The sequence below is a fragment of the Ursus americanus genome, chromosome 12, assembly GCF_024610735.1.
Source record: "Ursus americanus isolate L20-20 chromosome 12, mUrsAme1.1.p, whole genome shotgun sequence".
NCBI lineage: Eukaryota > Metazoa > Chordata > Mammalia > Carnivora > Ursidae > Ursus > Ursus americanus.
In genome coordinates this window covers 49,295,981-49,311,822 of record NC_142138.1, presented here as the reverse complement: position 1 = coordinate 49,311,822, position 15,842 = coordinate 49,295,981, and the positions used below count along the sequence as shown (strand labels likewise).

The 15,842-nt window shown below is 36.8% G+C and overlaps 1 protein-coding gene across 4 annotated transcripts in view; it reads right to left on the bottom strand.

Annotated features, from left to right (window-relative positions):
• Positions 1 to 15,842, bottom strand: part of SNX7 (sorting nexin 7) — a 208,039-nt gene that overhangs the window by 170,162 nt on the left and 22,035 nt on the right. For all 4 annotated transcript variants that reach the window (XR_015726359.1, XR_006780356.2, XM_045801713.2 and 1 more), the window contains exons 2-5: positions 13,016 to 13,198; positions 7,219 to 7,329; positions 6,714 to 6,878; positions 4,449 to 4,647 (exon numbers count right to left, since the gene is read on the bottom strand). Coding sequence is in view for 2 of the 4 variants with exons in the window: in XM_045801713.2 (XP_045657669.2) it covers positions 4,449 to 4,647; positions 6,714 to 6,878; positions 7,219 to 7,329; positions 13,016 to 13,198 (658 nt within the window). In the remaining 2 variants the exon portion in view is untranslated. The remainder of the gene's footprint in view (positions 1 to 4,448; positions 4,648 to 6,713; positions 6,879 to 7,218; positions 7,330 to 13,015; positions 13,199 to 15,842) is intronic.

Here is a 15,842-nt window from a genome sequence, read left to right as displayed (position 1 = left end):
AATCCACTGAGGTCAGTTCTTGAATGACTACTGTCCAAGAGTAATCAGTAATTGCATCCTTTTTCATTCTCAAAATTATCCTGGCTTGGAATATAAATTGTACAATCACCATTATCTATCAGGGACCTCTGCGTACCAAATAAACTATACCTCAGTGTCTCGTAGGCAACATTACCTAAACAGACTTGCCTTCTTCCTCCCCTTCTCCTGAATACATATCCTATTAACAGTAATTGTTTCTAATGATCTAAGCAAAAAACCCAGGTATCATCCTATATATAAACCTGCACAGAGCTACTCAATCACTAATTTCAGTATTTCTTGATATCTATTTATCCATCCATCCATCCATCCATCCATCCATCCATCCATCCATCCATTTACCTACCTATCTGTTCTTGCTTCCACTGTCCTCAGCTCATCAGCATCTGTAACTACACTACTGCAAGGGACTTCTAACTATTCTCCCTCTTTTATTTTTTGTCACAGTACATAAACATTGAAGCTGCTTAACTGAATTAGAAAGTCCTTTATGATCAGTCCCTACATTGCCTCTCCAGGTCCTACTCTTGAGATTCACTGCCAAAGATATTTTAATTCAGGCCAAAATAATCACTCATTCATGAATATCTCATGATTTCTCCTCATTTAAACATTACACATATCCATTTGCCTTGCCCTTTGCCATTTCTACCATCTGACAAACTACTTCTAATCCTTTAAATCCTCGCACAAATAAATTCCTTCTGATTCTGTTCCAAAAGATTTGTAGATGCTTTGTCCTCAATGAGCCGATCATAATTTTATACTCCTATTAATGTCTATCATAATTTTCTGCTTGTATTATCCCATTCTATTATAATTGCTTGCATAAATCATATACTCCTAGGCCATATGCTCCTTAAAACAGGGGCTGAGTCTCATTATTTTCTTTTATCTCGAAGCCCGATACATACTGTGTTCAATAAATATTTTCATATTAGTGAGAGAATGAATGAACAACAAAATATTATTCAGTGCTTGATAAGCCATTAATTCAAAATTTTGGAGTTCATTTTAAAATCTGAATATTTTTACATTTTTGCTTTTATACTATCATCTTTCAATGATAGCTTTTTATGGTGGAGAATGTATAAGCAATGAGCAATTTTTTGTCTACTATTCATTAAATACAATGAAATTCTCTATATTTTATCAGCTTACTACTCATTAGGGTTAGTTGAAATATGTCATATTACTCTAAATTAAGCTATTAAAATATCAAAAGTTCATATGATCAAGTAAACTGAAAAATATTTTTAAAACTTTAAAAACAATGGAAATATTAGTTGTCACTGAATAAAGGTATTAGGTTTCATGACCACTAGAGCCTTTCCAACTGTACCCTCCTGATATGGGCCTATCCTTTGTTTTAAGTAAAGGCCACACTAAACTAACATTTCTAGCAAAGAAAAATGTTCTTCTTTATCTCTTCTCCTCAATTTTTGTATACATCAGTGTGTATCATTAAACCCTGCAATATTTATGCTTATATAGAGAGCTTTCCTAAAATTCTACACTGTGCTCACACAGCACTCAGATCACATTTATATGCAAACAATGAGTTGCACTGTAATGTCTATTAATGCATCTGTTTCCCCAACTAGACTCTGAGCTCAAGGACAGGTACCATCTTATTCCTCCTTTAGCCTCCAGCACAGAGAAGCAGCACAGCATGTGGTCAATACGAATACGGCAAATCAACTGGGGAACATAAAGGAAATCAAGATCAAAGAAAAAAATTGAATAAAAAAAGTTCTAAGATTTTATTTATTTATTTGAGAGAGAGAGACAGAGAAAACACGAGCGGGGGAGGTCAGAGGGAGAGACAGAAGCAGACTCTATCCCAGGGCCCTATGCCAAAGGCAGACACTTAACTGACTGAGCCACCCAGGCATCCCAAAACTTGAATAAAAAATTTTTAAAGAGAAACCACTAGTTATGAATACCAAATTTTCATGATTTGAATATGAATGAAATGTCCTATATAGCTTAGGCTCCCCAGGCTACAAATGAAAACATTCCATCATTTTGAATAGAATCGGACAAGTGGGCTTCACATTGGAAAGACTAAGAAATCCCTCAAGTCTGGGCCCGGGGCAATCACTCCCTGAAAATCAGAACTCATATTTGTAAAGTCTACCATAAAATCCAGCTTTCCTTCTGAGCATTTCACAAACTTTAGAGTATACCAAAGATTTAAAAACTATTCCCTTGCACCAGCAAATGTGAAGCAGCACATTGATATTCTACAGAACTCCTACATCTCAAGAGTTTCCAGGGGCTTCTCTGAATTGCTCTCCCACTTAACTATGCATCAAGAATATACTTAACAGAACTGGAATCACAGAACCCACTCAAAACAATTAGCCTCTTGAGATAAAAAAAAAAAAAAAAGGTAAATAACAAGGGCAGACCAATAAGTCTTACCACAATGACATCAAGTATCAATGCATCCAAAAAAAAAAAAAAAAAAAGATGAAGGGAAATGTACATTCAGCTATAAAAAATTTTTCTATATTTCTTTTAATAACCAATCAATTCTTGATAAAGCAAATTTTCCTACCACCAAATGATATGTTAAGTCATTTATTTTTTCAATCACTGAACAGGTTTTAGTTGAGCACCTACTATGTGTTAAGTACTATCTAGATATAGAAATAAATCTTTTCCCTTTTTGGTCCTGATGGAATTTACTGTTTAATGGGGGACCCAGAAAATAAAAAAAAATAATAATCAATATAGAGACTCTCAAACCAATTTATATTAGAAAGTAATATAAATTGACTTAGCCACTTACTTTTAATGTAGTTAAATGCAATTAGAAAATTAGCAAAAAGTCATCACGGAATTGGAAAAAAATCATCATGGAATAAAGTCTAACTTATAAACTGAAAAAAAAAAAGAAAATTGAAAAAGGAAATGGTGACAGAAAATAGGAAGAGGGACCTAAGTTCCAATATATAAATCTGTCTGCCATGCTGCGATAGGCCTAACAGAGAGCACTTGTTCCAAAAATACCACTAGAAAATGTGGAAACCCTATTTCCTGAAACATCAGTTCTTTGATTTTAAGCTATGATCCATGTTGTACATTTGAGACCAACTTCATACAACTACATTCAAAATCTGAAGCTCAGGGCTTACTTTGCCACTATTATAAATGGGAACAAGAATAGCTAGTGATTAATTAAAGCAAACGGAGACTGGTCATGACTACCTTCGAAATCGTATAGAAATCAAAAATGTTCTCAATAAGTCTGGGCATAAGCCACACTTGAAGGGGAAATTCTAACTTAATGTTATGTGATTCCTCATGTAAGAAGCTTAGAGGTCGCTACTCAATCTTAAGTAAAATGCTGAGTAGACTGAAAAATGAACAAGCTTTCTTGAATCTGTAAGATAGGAGAAGACACAGGACACACCATTGCCCTCGAGGTTGGAAAGACCGGTGAATACAAGGAATCGTGGGTTCCTGGGCATACCCTGAAGAGCGAAACCACCTCCAGCCACCCACTGCGGGGGTTGGGAGACTGGAACTGTGATTGGGGAACTGCTGGCGGCTTAGTGTGGACAACTGTAAGAGCTAAAACCTTCGGGAGGACCCAGTTCTGGGGGCCTCCCACAATATTGTGAGACTTAACCCGAGTTGCTCAACTAGGTTCCCACAGTAAATACTGAATAAAAACTAGTCCTGCTTCCTGCAGAGGAAAATGAACCATTTTGAAATGGCCAGAGTACTCTGTTCTCAACAAAGGCCTGCCCTCAGGGGAGACTAGTTAACCAGAGAAAGGGAGACACTCAACTTCAGCTCACTCTGGCCATTCTGTCCCAACTAAGCAGAGAGGGAAAGACAGAAACTTTTGTGCCGTTCACAGTCCAGAGTCACAGGCTCACTAAAAGACTGAGACCTGATCACAAAACTCTAGAACGGTTCAGGTATAACAACTTTTTCTATATGTAGAACTACAGAACTCTTCCATGTTTAAAACTATAGAAGCTTTCTCCCCCCCCACGCCTTAGCCCATTACTAAAGGCCTGTTTACAGCAGTTCCTTTTACCCAGTATCATGTCTGGCTATTAAGAAAAAATCACAGGGCATATTAAAACACAAAAAAGATAATTTAAAGAGACAGAACAAGCATCGGAATCGGACATGGCAGGGACCTTGAAAAGATCAGACCAGGGATTAAAAGCAACAATGATTAACATGCTAAGGGCTGTAATGGAGAACGTCAAGGGCCGTCAAGGGCGTGCAAGCGCAGATGTGGGCTATACGCAGACAGACGGATATCTCAAGAGAGAACCAAAAAGAAATGCTAAATTCCTGTGGCTTTCCTACCCCAGCAACTGTGAAGACCCACCAGAAACTGAACAACTTTGCGATCACATTCCAGTGACTCTACATACCTCTTTGTTCCTTGTAAATTCTCTGAGATATTTTATCTATCAAATTTATTTTCTGGCTAAATAGTTCAATAAAGTTATTCATTTCCATGAACTCCTCTGGGCGGCTTTTCACTCCTCTCATTGACAGCGCAACGGCTCTGACGGTCTGCCCCATCCTGCTGAGTAATCCAGGCCCTTGCTTCTTGTGAGAAGAGAGTTCCTAGAAACAAACAAACAGACAGACAAATGAATGAAATATTTGTGGTGAAGCAAATATCCTAATATTCCCAACAAAAGGAAATCTAATTGGAAGGATAGAGAATAAAAATGCTTCATATACTCTTTTTTTTACATGTAGTTTGAAGCAGCTGAGTTTTATTGGGGTATAGTCTGTCTTCTTGATAATATTCTTTCCAAAGTACTTGTGTAAAACATATATACATGTTTCCTCTCAGCACGGATCTTTAAAAGAATGAGGTTTAACAGAGGGAATCGTGCTTAAGGGGATAGTGGAGAAGATAAGAGGATAATATGAGATGCAATCTATATTTTATAACAGGAATTTAATGGAAAAATGATTGAGAGAAGATTTCTTAGGGTCTAAACTACTCTCTGGGAAGAAAAAAAAAAGGAAAATTTCATTAATTCTTTGGTTATAATAATAGCTAACATGTATTGAGAGCTTAGTATGTTCCAGGCACTAAACTCATATTTTTTAATCTATAACTCACAATAACATTATGAGGTAGGTTCTATTACTACCCTCATTTTACAGAAGAAAATACAAACACAGGAAAGTTAAGGAGCTTGCTCTAAGTCCAAGAGCAATTAAGTGGTAGACAAGGATCAGTCTGACTCCAGAGGCTTCGCTGCTAAGCACTAACTGGCTTTGTCTTTGTGATGTTTCTACAGTAGTTTGTAAACAGATACTCCCTGACCATGGCTCTTCAATCAACTGAAGTTGGGTAAACTGTGACACTACCTCTACTGGCTGGCTGGCTGGCTGTAGAGAAAGATTTTAAAGAACATACGTAGCAAGCTGTCTCATAGTTAATCTGGGAGGGAGGGCTACAGACTTGCAAAAAGAAGACATTCAATAAAAGGATACAGCACACAAAAGTAACCCTTTAGACGTACAGCATATTAAAAAAGAACACCAAGAAGATGACCCAGGGATTCTGGTGATGGTTGTAACACTTGTAAACATAGGTTTGGGATCAAATAAAAGTTGATCAAATAAAAGGTTACCCACAAGAAAAAAAAATCTATAAATAATAATGCTGACTACCAAATCCACATATAAAAATATTATTATGTATTATTCACCCAAATAATAAATAATATATTATCTTTATCCGGATTTTCTTTCTTGAAGGTCTTACACAGAAGAATACATATAAAGTAAACTTGCTTATTTCCAAGTCAGCATGATTTTATGTGCATGTAACGACAGATGCCAACCTTGACCAGGTAACACATCTCCCAGGAGTGCTACAGGGTCACTCGATAGAGTCATAGCATAGCACAAGTCACAACTGGCAAGCTATTACTGCAAATGTTGACTACACAGAATGCTTCTAGCAGCTTCTAAGGTTCTGGAGTCAGGCCACAAATTCATTTCACAGAAGTCTCAAAGGGCTTCCAAATAATAGTACTATCTGTCAAGACTGAGATGAACCACTTTCTAGCCTCTATCACTTTGGCAACAACTGAGAGATATAAAACTCAATACTGGTCAGCAATCATTTAATATGGACCATTTTCCCTATCCATTATTTTTCTTGGTGAGTTATATTTTCATAGGTGAAAAGAAAAAAGAAGAAGAACATATGAAGTTTCTGCATTAGAAACAGATACACTCACCTTTGTTAGGTAACTGAAAGAAAAATAAGAAAACTGTAATCTCTTTCTGGCTATCCATCCAACCATCTATCCATTTAATAAAGACTTTTATTTTAACTTGAAAAGTCCTAACCCATTATAAAAATATATTTGTGTATGTTGTTCAATATTAGCTATATATGCAAGGACTACCCTGACATTAAAAAAAAAAAATCAGCTACCAAGAGAAATATGAATATGTCTCTGTGAGGAAGACAGAAGATGTCTGAGATGTTTACACGTAGATCTGACACAGGGTTAAAACTGAACGATATCTCTCCAATGTCTGATAATCCATCTTAATTCAAGGGTGCTGCTGCCTAATTTAGAAAGGTCGACAAGAGGAAGCATACAACCTACTGTACATAAAGACACTAAAGGATTATACAAATCAAAATTCTTTACCCAAGCTTGTGCAGTAAGAAACACTTTGAAGTCTTCATTAAATGTTAAAGTTGGATGATCCGCAATTCGGTTCAGGAATTTCTGTAGTGCCTTCCTTCGCGTCTCGATGAAGTCATCATTAAAGCGTTCCACCATCCCTTTCACGATAAACTTCTCAGGCAATGGCTGAGGCAGAAAATTTTTTAAACGTATATGAGCATTATGTGGCATGGGATCATAAGGAATTCTACGCTCTTCCTTTCTGGAAGACTATTCGAACATGTGATGATTTCTTATAAAAATAATTTTTCAAGATTCACAACGCCACAACCAAAACCTCCGAAATCTTAACATATTTAGAATAGTTTAGAAAAACAAATCTGTACATAGATTGAATGTTTAAGAGCAAATGTTTCTCAGATCAAGGAGTTACACTGAGTTTAAAGGTCTGACATTAGGTTTTTGGCATTCTAATGATTCGTAAGACAAAATGGTAGCCACCCTATGGAACAAAAAGTAGACTTACTGGAATAATCAGAGTGGGGTGTGCTTCTTCAAGTTTTCCTTTCAACCAAAGGAAATCTTGATAACGTCTCCTAACTTCAAATTCACTGGAGTCAAATTCCCCACGAGATGTCTGAAGAAAGAAAGAGAAAATAACAGCACACGCAATATAAGACGGAAGACATTTGCCTAATGTTATTTTAGACATTCTGAAATAAATGGGTCTCTAAGAAAAATTAACAAATTCTAATTATTCAGTGTTTGTCAGCCTGTACTTTTTTTGCAGTCATCAATTCATGTAGCAGATGAAACAAAGCAAACTTTCCAGTATTTCCAGAAAGAAAGCAAACATCATGCTCAAATTTAAAATCCAAACTGAAAAATCTGTCTTAGAGCAGCCATCTGCCTTCCACAAGATTTTAACTACGATTATATTTGGCATGACTTTCTTGCTAACAAGAAAGTGTGTTCTGAATTTAGGTTTCAAATATATTTTTCTCAAGATGATTAGAATTCAGAATTTGAGGAAAGTTCTATTTTTGTAATTTGGAAAATAACCTGAACATAACTGAGAAAAAAATGTTTTCCTGGAATTTGCTCAAATGAATTGCTTTGGTAAAATTTGCTTTTAGTATATGAAAATTCTAACATTTTACAGAGTGATTTTACCACTGTTTAAAAAATGTTATTAATGAAGATTTGATGTGAAAAGAAAATCTTCCTGTCATTTCTCAAGGGATTTTGAGTTATATGCCTAAACTCCTAAAAATTAAGCAAATAAATTAAAATATCTGTTCTCAACAAACCAAAAATCTACGCCAACACATATGACAAGAAGAACATGGGTACAATATCAACCTCACTTTCACTGCATGAATCCCAAGCCAAATAAAAAAAGATTATCTAACGTGCACTCACTCACACTAATAATCTCATTAACTAAAATTTTTGCATATTAAAAATTACACACAGTAATATTAAGGTTGAAATTTTCCTGGAGGAATAATGATGGAATAACACATTGCATGCATATTTCACACTCACCAGAAATATCAATCACCCACATAGTTGAATGCAATCGTAAAATTAAGGAGTTCAAGTCATAGATGCAATCTTAATTGTCACGAAATTGTCATGAACTTTTCATAAAAGTTATACTTTCCAAGGTTTATTCTTTTAAAATGAATGTTTAGAATATTATGCAATATATTTTATCAAAACATTTCCTTTTTAGTGGGAAAAAGTAGAGGTAAATGAGATGCAGAAGTCTAAAGAACTAAATGTTCACAAAACACTATGAAATCTTAACTATGGGTACAAGTTATAGAAATGGTAAAAATAGGAAAACTAAATCTAGTAGAAACACAGTTTAACAACATATATACGAGTTGGTATGTATACATATATATGCAAATACACACATATGCATACATATATACGCACACAAAACATGGTTTATAGTCACTCATTAAAAAATACTTATTGAACACCTTCTTGTATGCGGCACATATGTATAGGTTCACTACCAATTTCCAAAAATATAAATTGGCATAACCAACACTAAAATACTCAGAAATTGGGCAGTGAAGAGCTTTATATGTCCTCAAGAATTTTCAACACTTGAAGTAAACATAGAACAATCTGATATAAATTCTGGCAAAGGGAGTATGTAAAACCAAGTCAAATAATTGCCTGATTCTGTCCCCATCACTCAGTCATTGACTTAGAAGAGTTTGCTAACATACTGCACTAGCAGAGGAAGAAAACAGAAGATAAGTACAAGTCTCAAAGACAGCGTGATGCTTTCATGCTACTTGAAGAATTTATTCTATTCCCGAAGAGTTATAAGACTAAGATATGGCAAGGGAAACAAGTATTATCAGCTGGGCTCAGATCACGGTTAATTTCCCAACAGCAGGGCCAGAATCACTGTCCCATCTAAAGTGGCCAATTTTGGTCATTAGAAGATAAATAGAAGCTTCCAAACTGTAGGAATAACAGGGTTTGATGACAGACCTCCAACTTAGAAAGAACATGTGTTCCAAAATAAACTTGAGGCACAAATAATGCTTCTGATAGAGAATACAGTTTTCCATGGAAGCTATATTGTAAATGGTGTTTAATTTTTCATGTCTAACCTTAAAAGCTTGGGTACTTGAAGTTTAGGGTGAATGGACTCGTGCAATCTATACCCCAAAATGCACTCATTCAACAAACACTGACCTTTGGTCAAGGGCAGTTACTCTAGCTCTGAGGATTTAGAAAGCTGTTTTTGAGGGAAAACGAATCTTAGAATCAGGAGTAGACTTTAACCCCTACTCCACACTGGCAGACATTCCAGAGTCTGTCTTCATGATGAGGATGTGAGAGAGCAGACCCTTGTTAAATCTCTTTGCTCTTGTTTCTCTGTGTATTAAAGGAAGGCACATCTCTTGATCTCCAAAAGAGAAAGTTCTTCTTTAGAACAGTCACTTCAGATATTTTTACCCACAAGGAAAACAGATGCCAGGAACGTGGGCTTCCTGACACTCACCATTATGCACAGCCAGGTCACGCTTAAGTGTTCCTAAGTAGATACTGTCAGTGTGCATGTGTTTGCATGTCTATGTGCATTTACCCTGATAATCTTAATGTCATAAACGCGAACTTTCATAAAACTAACACTTTCTCAGGGAAGCCACCTCTGAACCTCCAAACTAGATGGGGTGCCCATGCTCATAAAATCCTGTATTTTTCCTCTCATAGCATTTATGACTATAATTAAATAATTAAACATGTAATTGTTTAATATCCATCACCCCCTAGGTTGAAAGCTCCATGAAGGTATGTCTGCCTTGATTGCTGGTGTTGTCTCAATATACAAGCACAGTACCTGGGGCATAACTGGCATTCAACGAAACTTCACTGAATATATGAGAAAGTGAATAAATGACAAGTGAGTAACAAAGAAAAGACTATTTCTGATAACATAATATTCATCTACTAAATGTTTAAATATTTGGATCTGCAAGGCATATTTTAGCATATATACGTACAGCCTAAATCCTAGGATGTAGTAAAAACAATCAGAAGTAGAACAAAGGGACTTATTGTATAATAGTCTAGTTCATAAAAGTGAAATGAAAGACAGTTTGCCATAACCATGTAGAGGTGCACAAAAATATAACAGGAAACACATACAGTATGAAAGTAAACGGTCTGGATTTAAATCCCAGCTCAGGTAATCATATGGTGTATAACCTTTGGCAAGTTACTGAGTTTCAGCGTTGTCATGCACAAAATGGGGGTAACTCATAACATCTAGGTCCTGGGATCATTGTTAAGTTAATATGTATAAAGTGGTTAGAACATTGCCTGGCACTAAGTAATCACACAATAACTAGTAGTTAAGCACACCGTAATACTATCACTATTACACCTATTTTAAGAGCAGTACATTTAAAGTATGATGTAAATTTGGATAACTCATCAGAATTACATGTCTGTGATTATTACAGTAAAATTCACAGGGTGGCTTACAAAAAAGTGTCTTTCTAAGAGAAACAAATAATGACAAGAAAATAATTCAGTTGCACAAATTCTTTGCTAGGAAGGATGATAACAATGGGTGCTTAGAATTAAAATAGTAATACCAGGAGGAATCTGATTCTATTCTTGGCAGTATGTCTGTATAAACACATTAAATAGTCACAAAGACCCTACAAGGTTAGTACAGTTATCTTATTTACAACTGAGGAAACTAAGCATAGAGAGGTTAATTAAATTGCCCAAGACACATAGCAAGAAAGGGGAGTAATCAAGATTCATTTCCATGCTGTCTTGCTCCACAGCCTCTTGATAGAGGTATGATACCATAAATTTCTTCACTCATCCATTCACTGAAAAGTTAAATTGCTTACTTACTATATCCTAAGGACTGTGTTTGGAAATATGGATATCTGAAGATACAATTACCTTCCTTAAGAAGCTCACAGACTTGTTAGGAATAAATACAAATAAACACATAGTTATCGACTTACCTGCAGATAGGCAAGAACTGAACATTTAGTATGTGTCAGGCATTTTGCTAAGTATTTTACATGGATTACCAATCCTAAATCAATTCTTACAGCAACCTGCAGAACCAGGTTCGATTATCATTTCTGTTTTATAGATTAAAAAAAAAAAAACAAAACAAAACCTGAGGCTTAGAAGGATTAAATATAGACCTTTAATTTCTTTGCTATACTGACTCCAATGTTTTATAGTCTTCAAGAATTCAGTTAGAACAACATGAGAAAACAGAAGAAAGAAGACTTCCAGCCTGCAGGTGCAGGGGATAAGGGGGAAACAGGCCTCATTTCGAGTTGCTGAAAAATAAACAGTTTTTTCTTCCTCTAGAAGAGGGACATAGCAAACAAGGAAAAGTATATGCAAAGTCATAAGAGTAAGAAATACCCTGGAGGGGTGCCTGGGTGGCTCAGTCAGTTAAGCATCTGCCTTAGGCTCAGGTCATGATCCCAGCGTCCTGGGATGGAGTCCCGCATCAGGCTTCCTGCTCAGCGGGGAGTCTGCTTCTGTCTCTGCCCCTCCCCTCCACTCCTGCTCTCTCTCTCTGGCTCTCCCTCTCTCTCAAATAAATAATTAAATCTTAGGGGAAAAAAAAAGAAAGAAATACCCTAGAGTCTTCAGATATTCAGATAACAAAAGTAGTTCTAGATAAGTGGAGAGCAGTATTAAAAATGCGGAGTTAGGAAATGAGTCTTATATGGTAAGCTGGCATCAGACTGAGAAGTTCTTTATATGTCACTGAAAGGAATTCGCACTTTGTTCTATAGGAAGTGAGGAACCGAGGACGGATTTTAAGAATCTGAGTGAAGAGATCAAATAAATTTTTTATGAACTATAACTAGCAGCAAGGTGGAATTTGCATTGGAAGAAGTGATTACAGGAAGATGGTCCAAACCCTTTTCAGCTACAAAAGAGATGTACTACAAAAGAGATTAGGGTGAGGCTTCATAAAGAAAATATTATAGGGGCACCTGGGAGGCTCAGTTGGTTAAGTGTCTGCTTTCAGCTCAGGTTGTGATCCCAGAGTCCTGGGATCAAGCCTCGCACAGGCTCCCTGCTCAGGGGGGAGACTGCTTCTCCCTCTCCTGCCTGCTGCTCCCCACTCAGACTCTCTCTCTCTCTCTCAAAGAAATAAAATCTTAAAAAAAAAAAGAAAGACAAGAAAATGTTACAACTTATGAATATAATTCTTAAAGGCTGCTATTACATAAAGGATTTAAAAAAAAACCAGTTATGCTATTTGGTTGTTTTATTCTGTCAGAAGTAAACTGTCTTTTTGCAGAGCCTTGTCCTAGGATTAAGGAGACTTGGGTTTTAGATTTACTCTGCCTTTGAATTATTGGACAACTAACAGTATCTTATAAAGGGGCCACTTATTCTTATTTGGAAAACAAACAAAATTATATTTTGTAATCTTCAGAAGAAATGCTACAACAAAATATTATATCATGTTTTTAAATAGTTTTCTTTATTAGCAAACTGAGGCTCTTCTTTTCCAAAGATACTTCTTTATAATTTTTGAAACTAAAACTATATGTTCCTATTTCAAGACGCACTAAAAAGATGAGTGACTGTTGTAATTGGAATTTCACTGACTTCATACAGAACAAGTGAAGGATAGATTAGATACAATGTCTTACCCAAAATGGTTGAAAAAAATAAGTCAATTCAGCTAAGATTCTCTACTGTTGAGAGTCGTAGTGAACAAAAAGCACTTCCAAAAGTTCAGAGAGCAACTGTATTCAAGAAAGTGTTCATTAAAAATTTACCTTAGTAATAATCCTGTAAGTAATGAAAGTCTCAATCGTGGTAACATGGCTTTCAGGTTCATCAACTGTAATGAAGAGATCTTTCAAATCTGGCTCATCTTCAAACTTGATTTGGTTTATCATTGACAGAGGGGATGTTGGCATCATAGGGCTGAAGGAATTCATGTCCATCAGTGAGGCATCCTAAGGAATAAAACACATTCAAAAATTAACATCTATAGAAGAAATAGTTTAAAATCCTCTTTTTCTTAGAAACCATGAATACTAATGAAATATGTCAAGAACAAAAAGGATGACTGGACTCCTGGTTAAATATGGTATGTTGAACATGTATTTTTATCTGCACTTCCTCTTAAAATCCCACTTTAAAAATGACAGCAAAGAAATAAATTAAAACAAGACAAAAAGGCATAAAAAGGCATAAACCCCCAAGGTGATAAAAGAGAGAGAGAGAAAGAGAGTAAGCAAACCAAAGCAACAACTTTTTGGGAACTGGAAATCTGATTGTTGAGGGGTAACTGAAACAGTAGCGCAGAGAAAGCTGAACAGTAAACCTAGGAGATAATGGTAAACTCAAAAGGCATATTTTTAAGAAAGAATCCCAGAAACATTTAAGAATTACAGGCAGCAGAAACCTGTGAACACAGAGTGCTCGTAGAGCTAAAACCAGAGGACTGGTTGAAGAGCTGATTTAAAAAAAAAAAAAAAAAAAAAAAGAGCACCTCAGATTCCCTCACGTACCCCATGCCATCAGGTGACATTTCATCCCCAATTTTGCAGAAAACTGGAAGTTTATTTTCTGGAGTGTGTCTGAACTCAAGGGTGCCAGGCAGAATGGAGGAAGGGATAGCAAGGGAAAGTCCTATAGAGTAGATGGGAAGATAGCCAGCCCTCTTCCCTCATCTGGCCGCAAGGATGCCGGCAGCAATGTGCAAAATTCCACAGAGCGGTCAGAGGGTTCCTCTCCGCTCACAATTCCGAGAAAAAGCTAACAGTTGCAGTCCCTGAGGAATTAGCCAGGTCTCTGCATAATCACCCTGCAGTGAAGCCCTTACCATACATGCTGAATATCTACTCCACTTTTTATTACCTGATGTAGAGACTACAAAATATCTAAATACGCCGAAAGCCTCTGATGTGAAAGACTCACAAACAGAAGACAGGAAGCAGTTAGAGAACAGAACGCTTACAAAAAATAGATGAAATCATCAGAGATAAGAATGATAGCTAATTCATGAATAAAAACAGGAGTTATATTCTTAAAAGATTCAGAGAACAGCAGCAAGACAATAAAAAAGGAGGCTCATGAAAATTGAAATATGATAATAAGATAACAACTCAACAGGAAGTTTGAAAGCTAGAAGTCAAGAACTAAGTTGAATTAAAAGAACAAGAGATGGAAAAGGAGAAGGAAGTGTTTTTAAAAAATTAAAGGATCCAGGCAGGCAGTGCCTTAATAAAACTAACTCCATAAAATGAAGGAGGAAAATGTGCTTTGAACTGAAGTGTTTCCAGGTTGATAGGGGCCTCTCACACCTCCTCCAAATGTATGGGGCGCAGTGGTGGGTGCAACCATCTATTACCATGACATTTCATAATAGAGTTTAGCTTCCAGAGAGAATATAAACAGGTAAAATACAATAGGAATCTCAGGAATCCGAATGGCTCCAGATTTCTTAATGGTAAAACAGGAAACTAAATGACAATAAAATATCTTCCAAATTTTGAGAGAATATCTTCTACCTAGAACTCTATATAGCCAAATTGTCATTCAACTATACACATAGCTTAAAGCCATTTCAGATATAAAGGATTCCAAAAACTGACTTCCCGTGCACCCATTCTTTGGAAGCTTCTTTAACTTTCCAAAATGAGGGCATAGAGCAAGAAGAAATAGGATCTAGAGGCACCTGGGAGGCTCAGTCAGTTGAGCGTCCGCCTCTTGGTTTGGCTCAGGCCATAATCTCAGGGTTGTGGGATCAAGCCCACCTTAGGGCTCCATGCTCAGCAGGGAGTCTGTCTGGGATTCTCTCTCTCCCTCTGCTCCTCCCCCCACCCTTCAAAATAAGTAAATAAATCTTAAAAAAAAAAAAAAAAGGAGAAACAGGATCTAAAAACAGTAGATTCAACAGAAAAGAGAACCAGAAGAAATTCTTTTTTTTTTTTTTAAAGATTTTTTATTTATTTATTCGACAGAGATAGAGACAGCCAGCGAGAGAGGGAACACAAGCAGGGGGAGTGGGAGAGGAAGAAGCAGGCTCATAGCAGAGGAGCCTGATGTGGGGCTCGATCCCAGAACGCTGGGATCACGCCCTGAGCCGAAGGCAGATGCTTAACCGCTGTGCCACCCAGGCGCCCCCAGAAGAAATTCTTTGAATGATTGTGAAGGAATGTTCCAGGCTGACAGCTCTGCAGCAGGACTAGAGAACAACCTATATAGACCTGCTCAGGAAGACAGAGTCACCAGGGAGGCAGGGAGATGAAGGGGACAAAGAATAAAGGAAGAGAGGGAAGAAGGAAGGAGGGACAGAAGGAAAGACACAGGGGAGTGAGCAAAGGAAGGAGGAAAAGAAAAAAAGAGAGGAAAGAAAGGGAGGGAGGAAGGCAGGAAGGGAGGAAGACAGGGAGGGAGGGAGGAAGGAAGGAAGGAGAGGAAGGAAGGAAGGAAGGAAAGAGAGAAAAGAAAAGAGAAGAAGAGAAAAGAGAGGGAAGGAGGGAAGGAGGGAGGGAGGGAGGAAGAGAAGAGAAGAGAAGAGAAGAGAAGAGAAGAGAAGAGAAGAGAAAAGAGAAGAGAAAAGAGAAGAGAAAGAGAAAGAGGGAGAAAGAG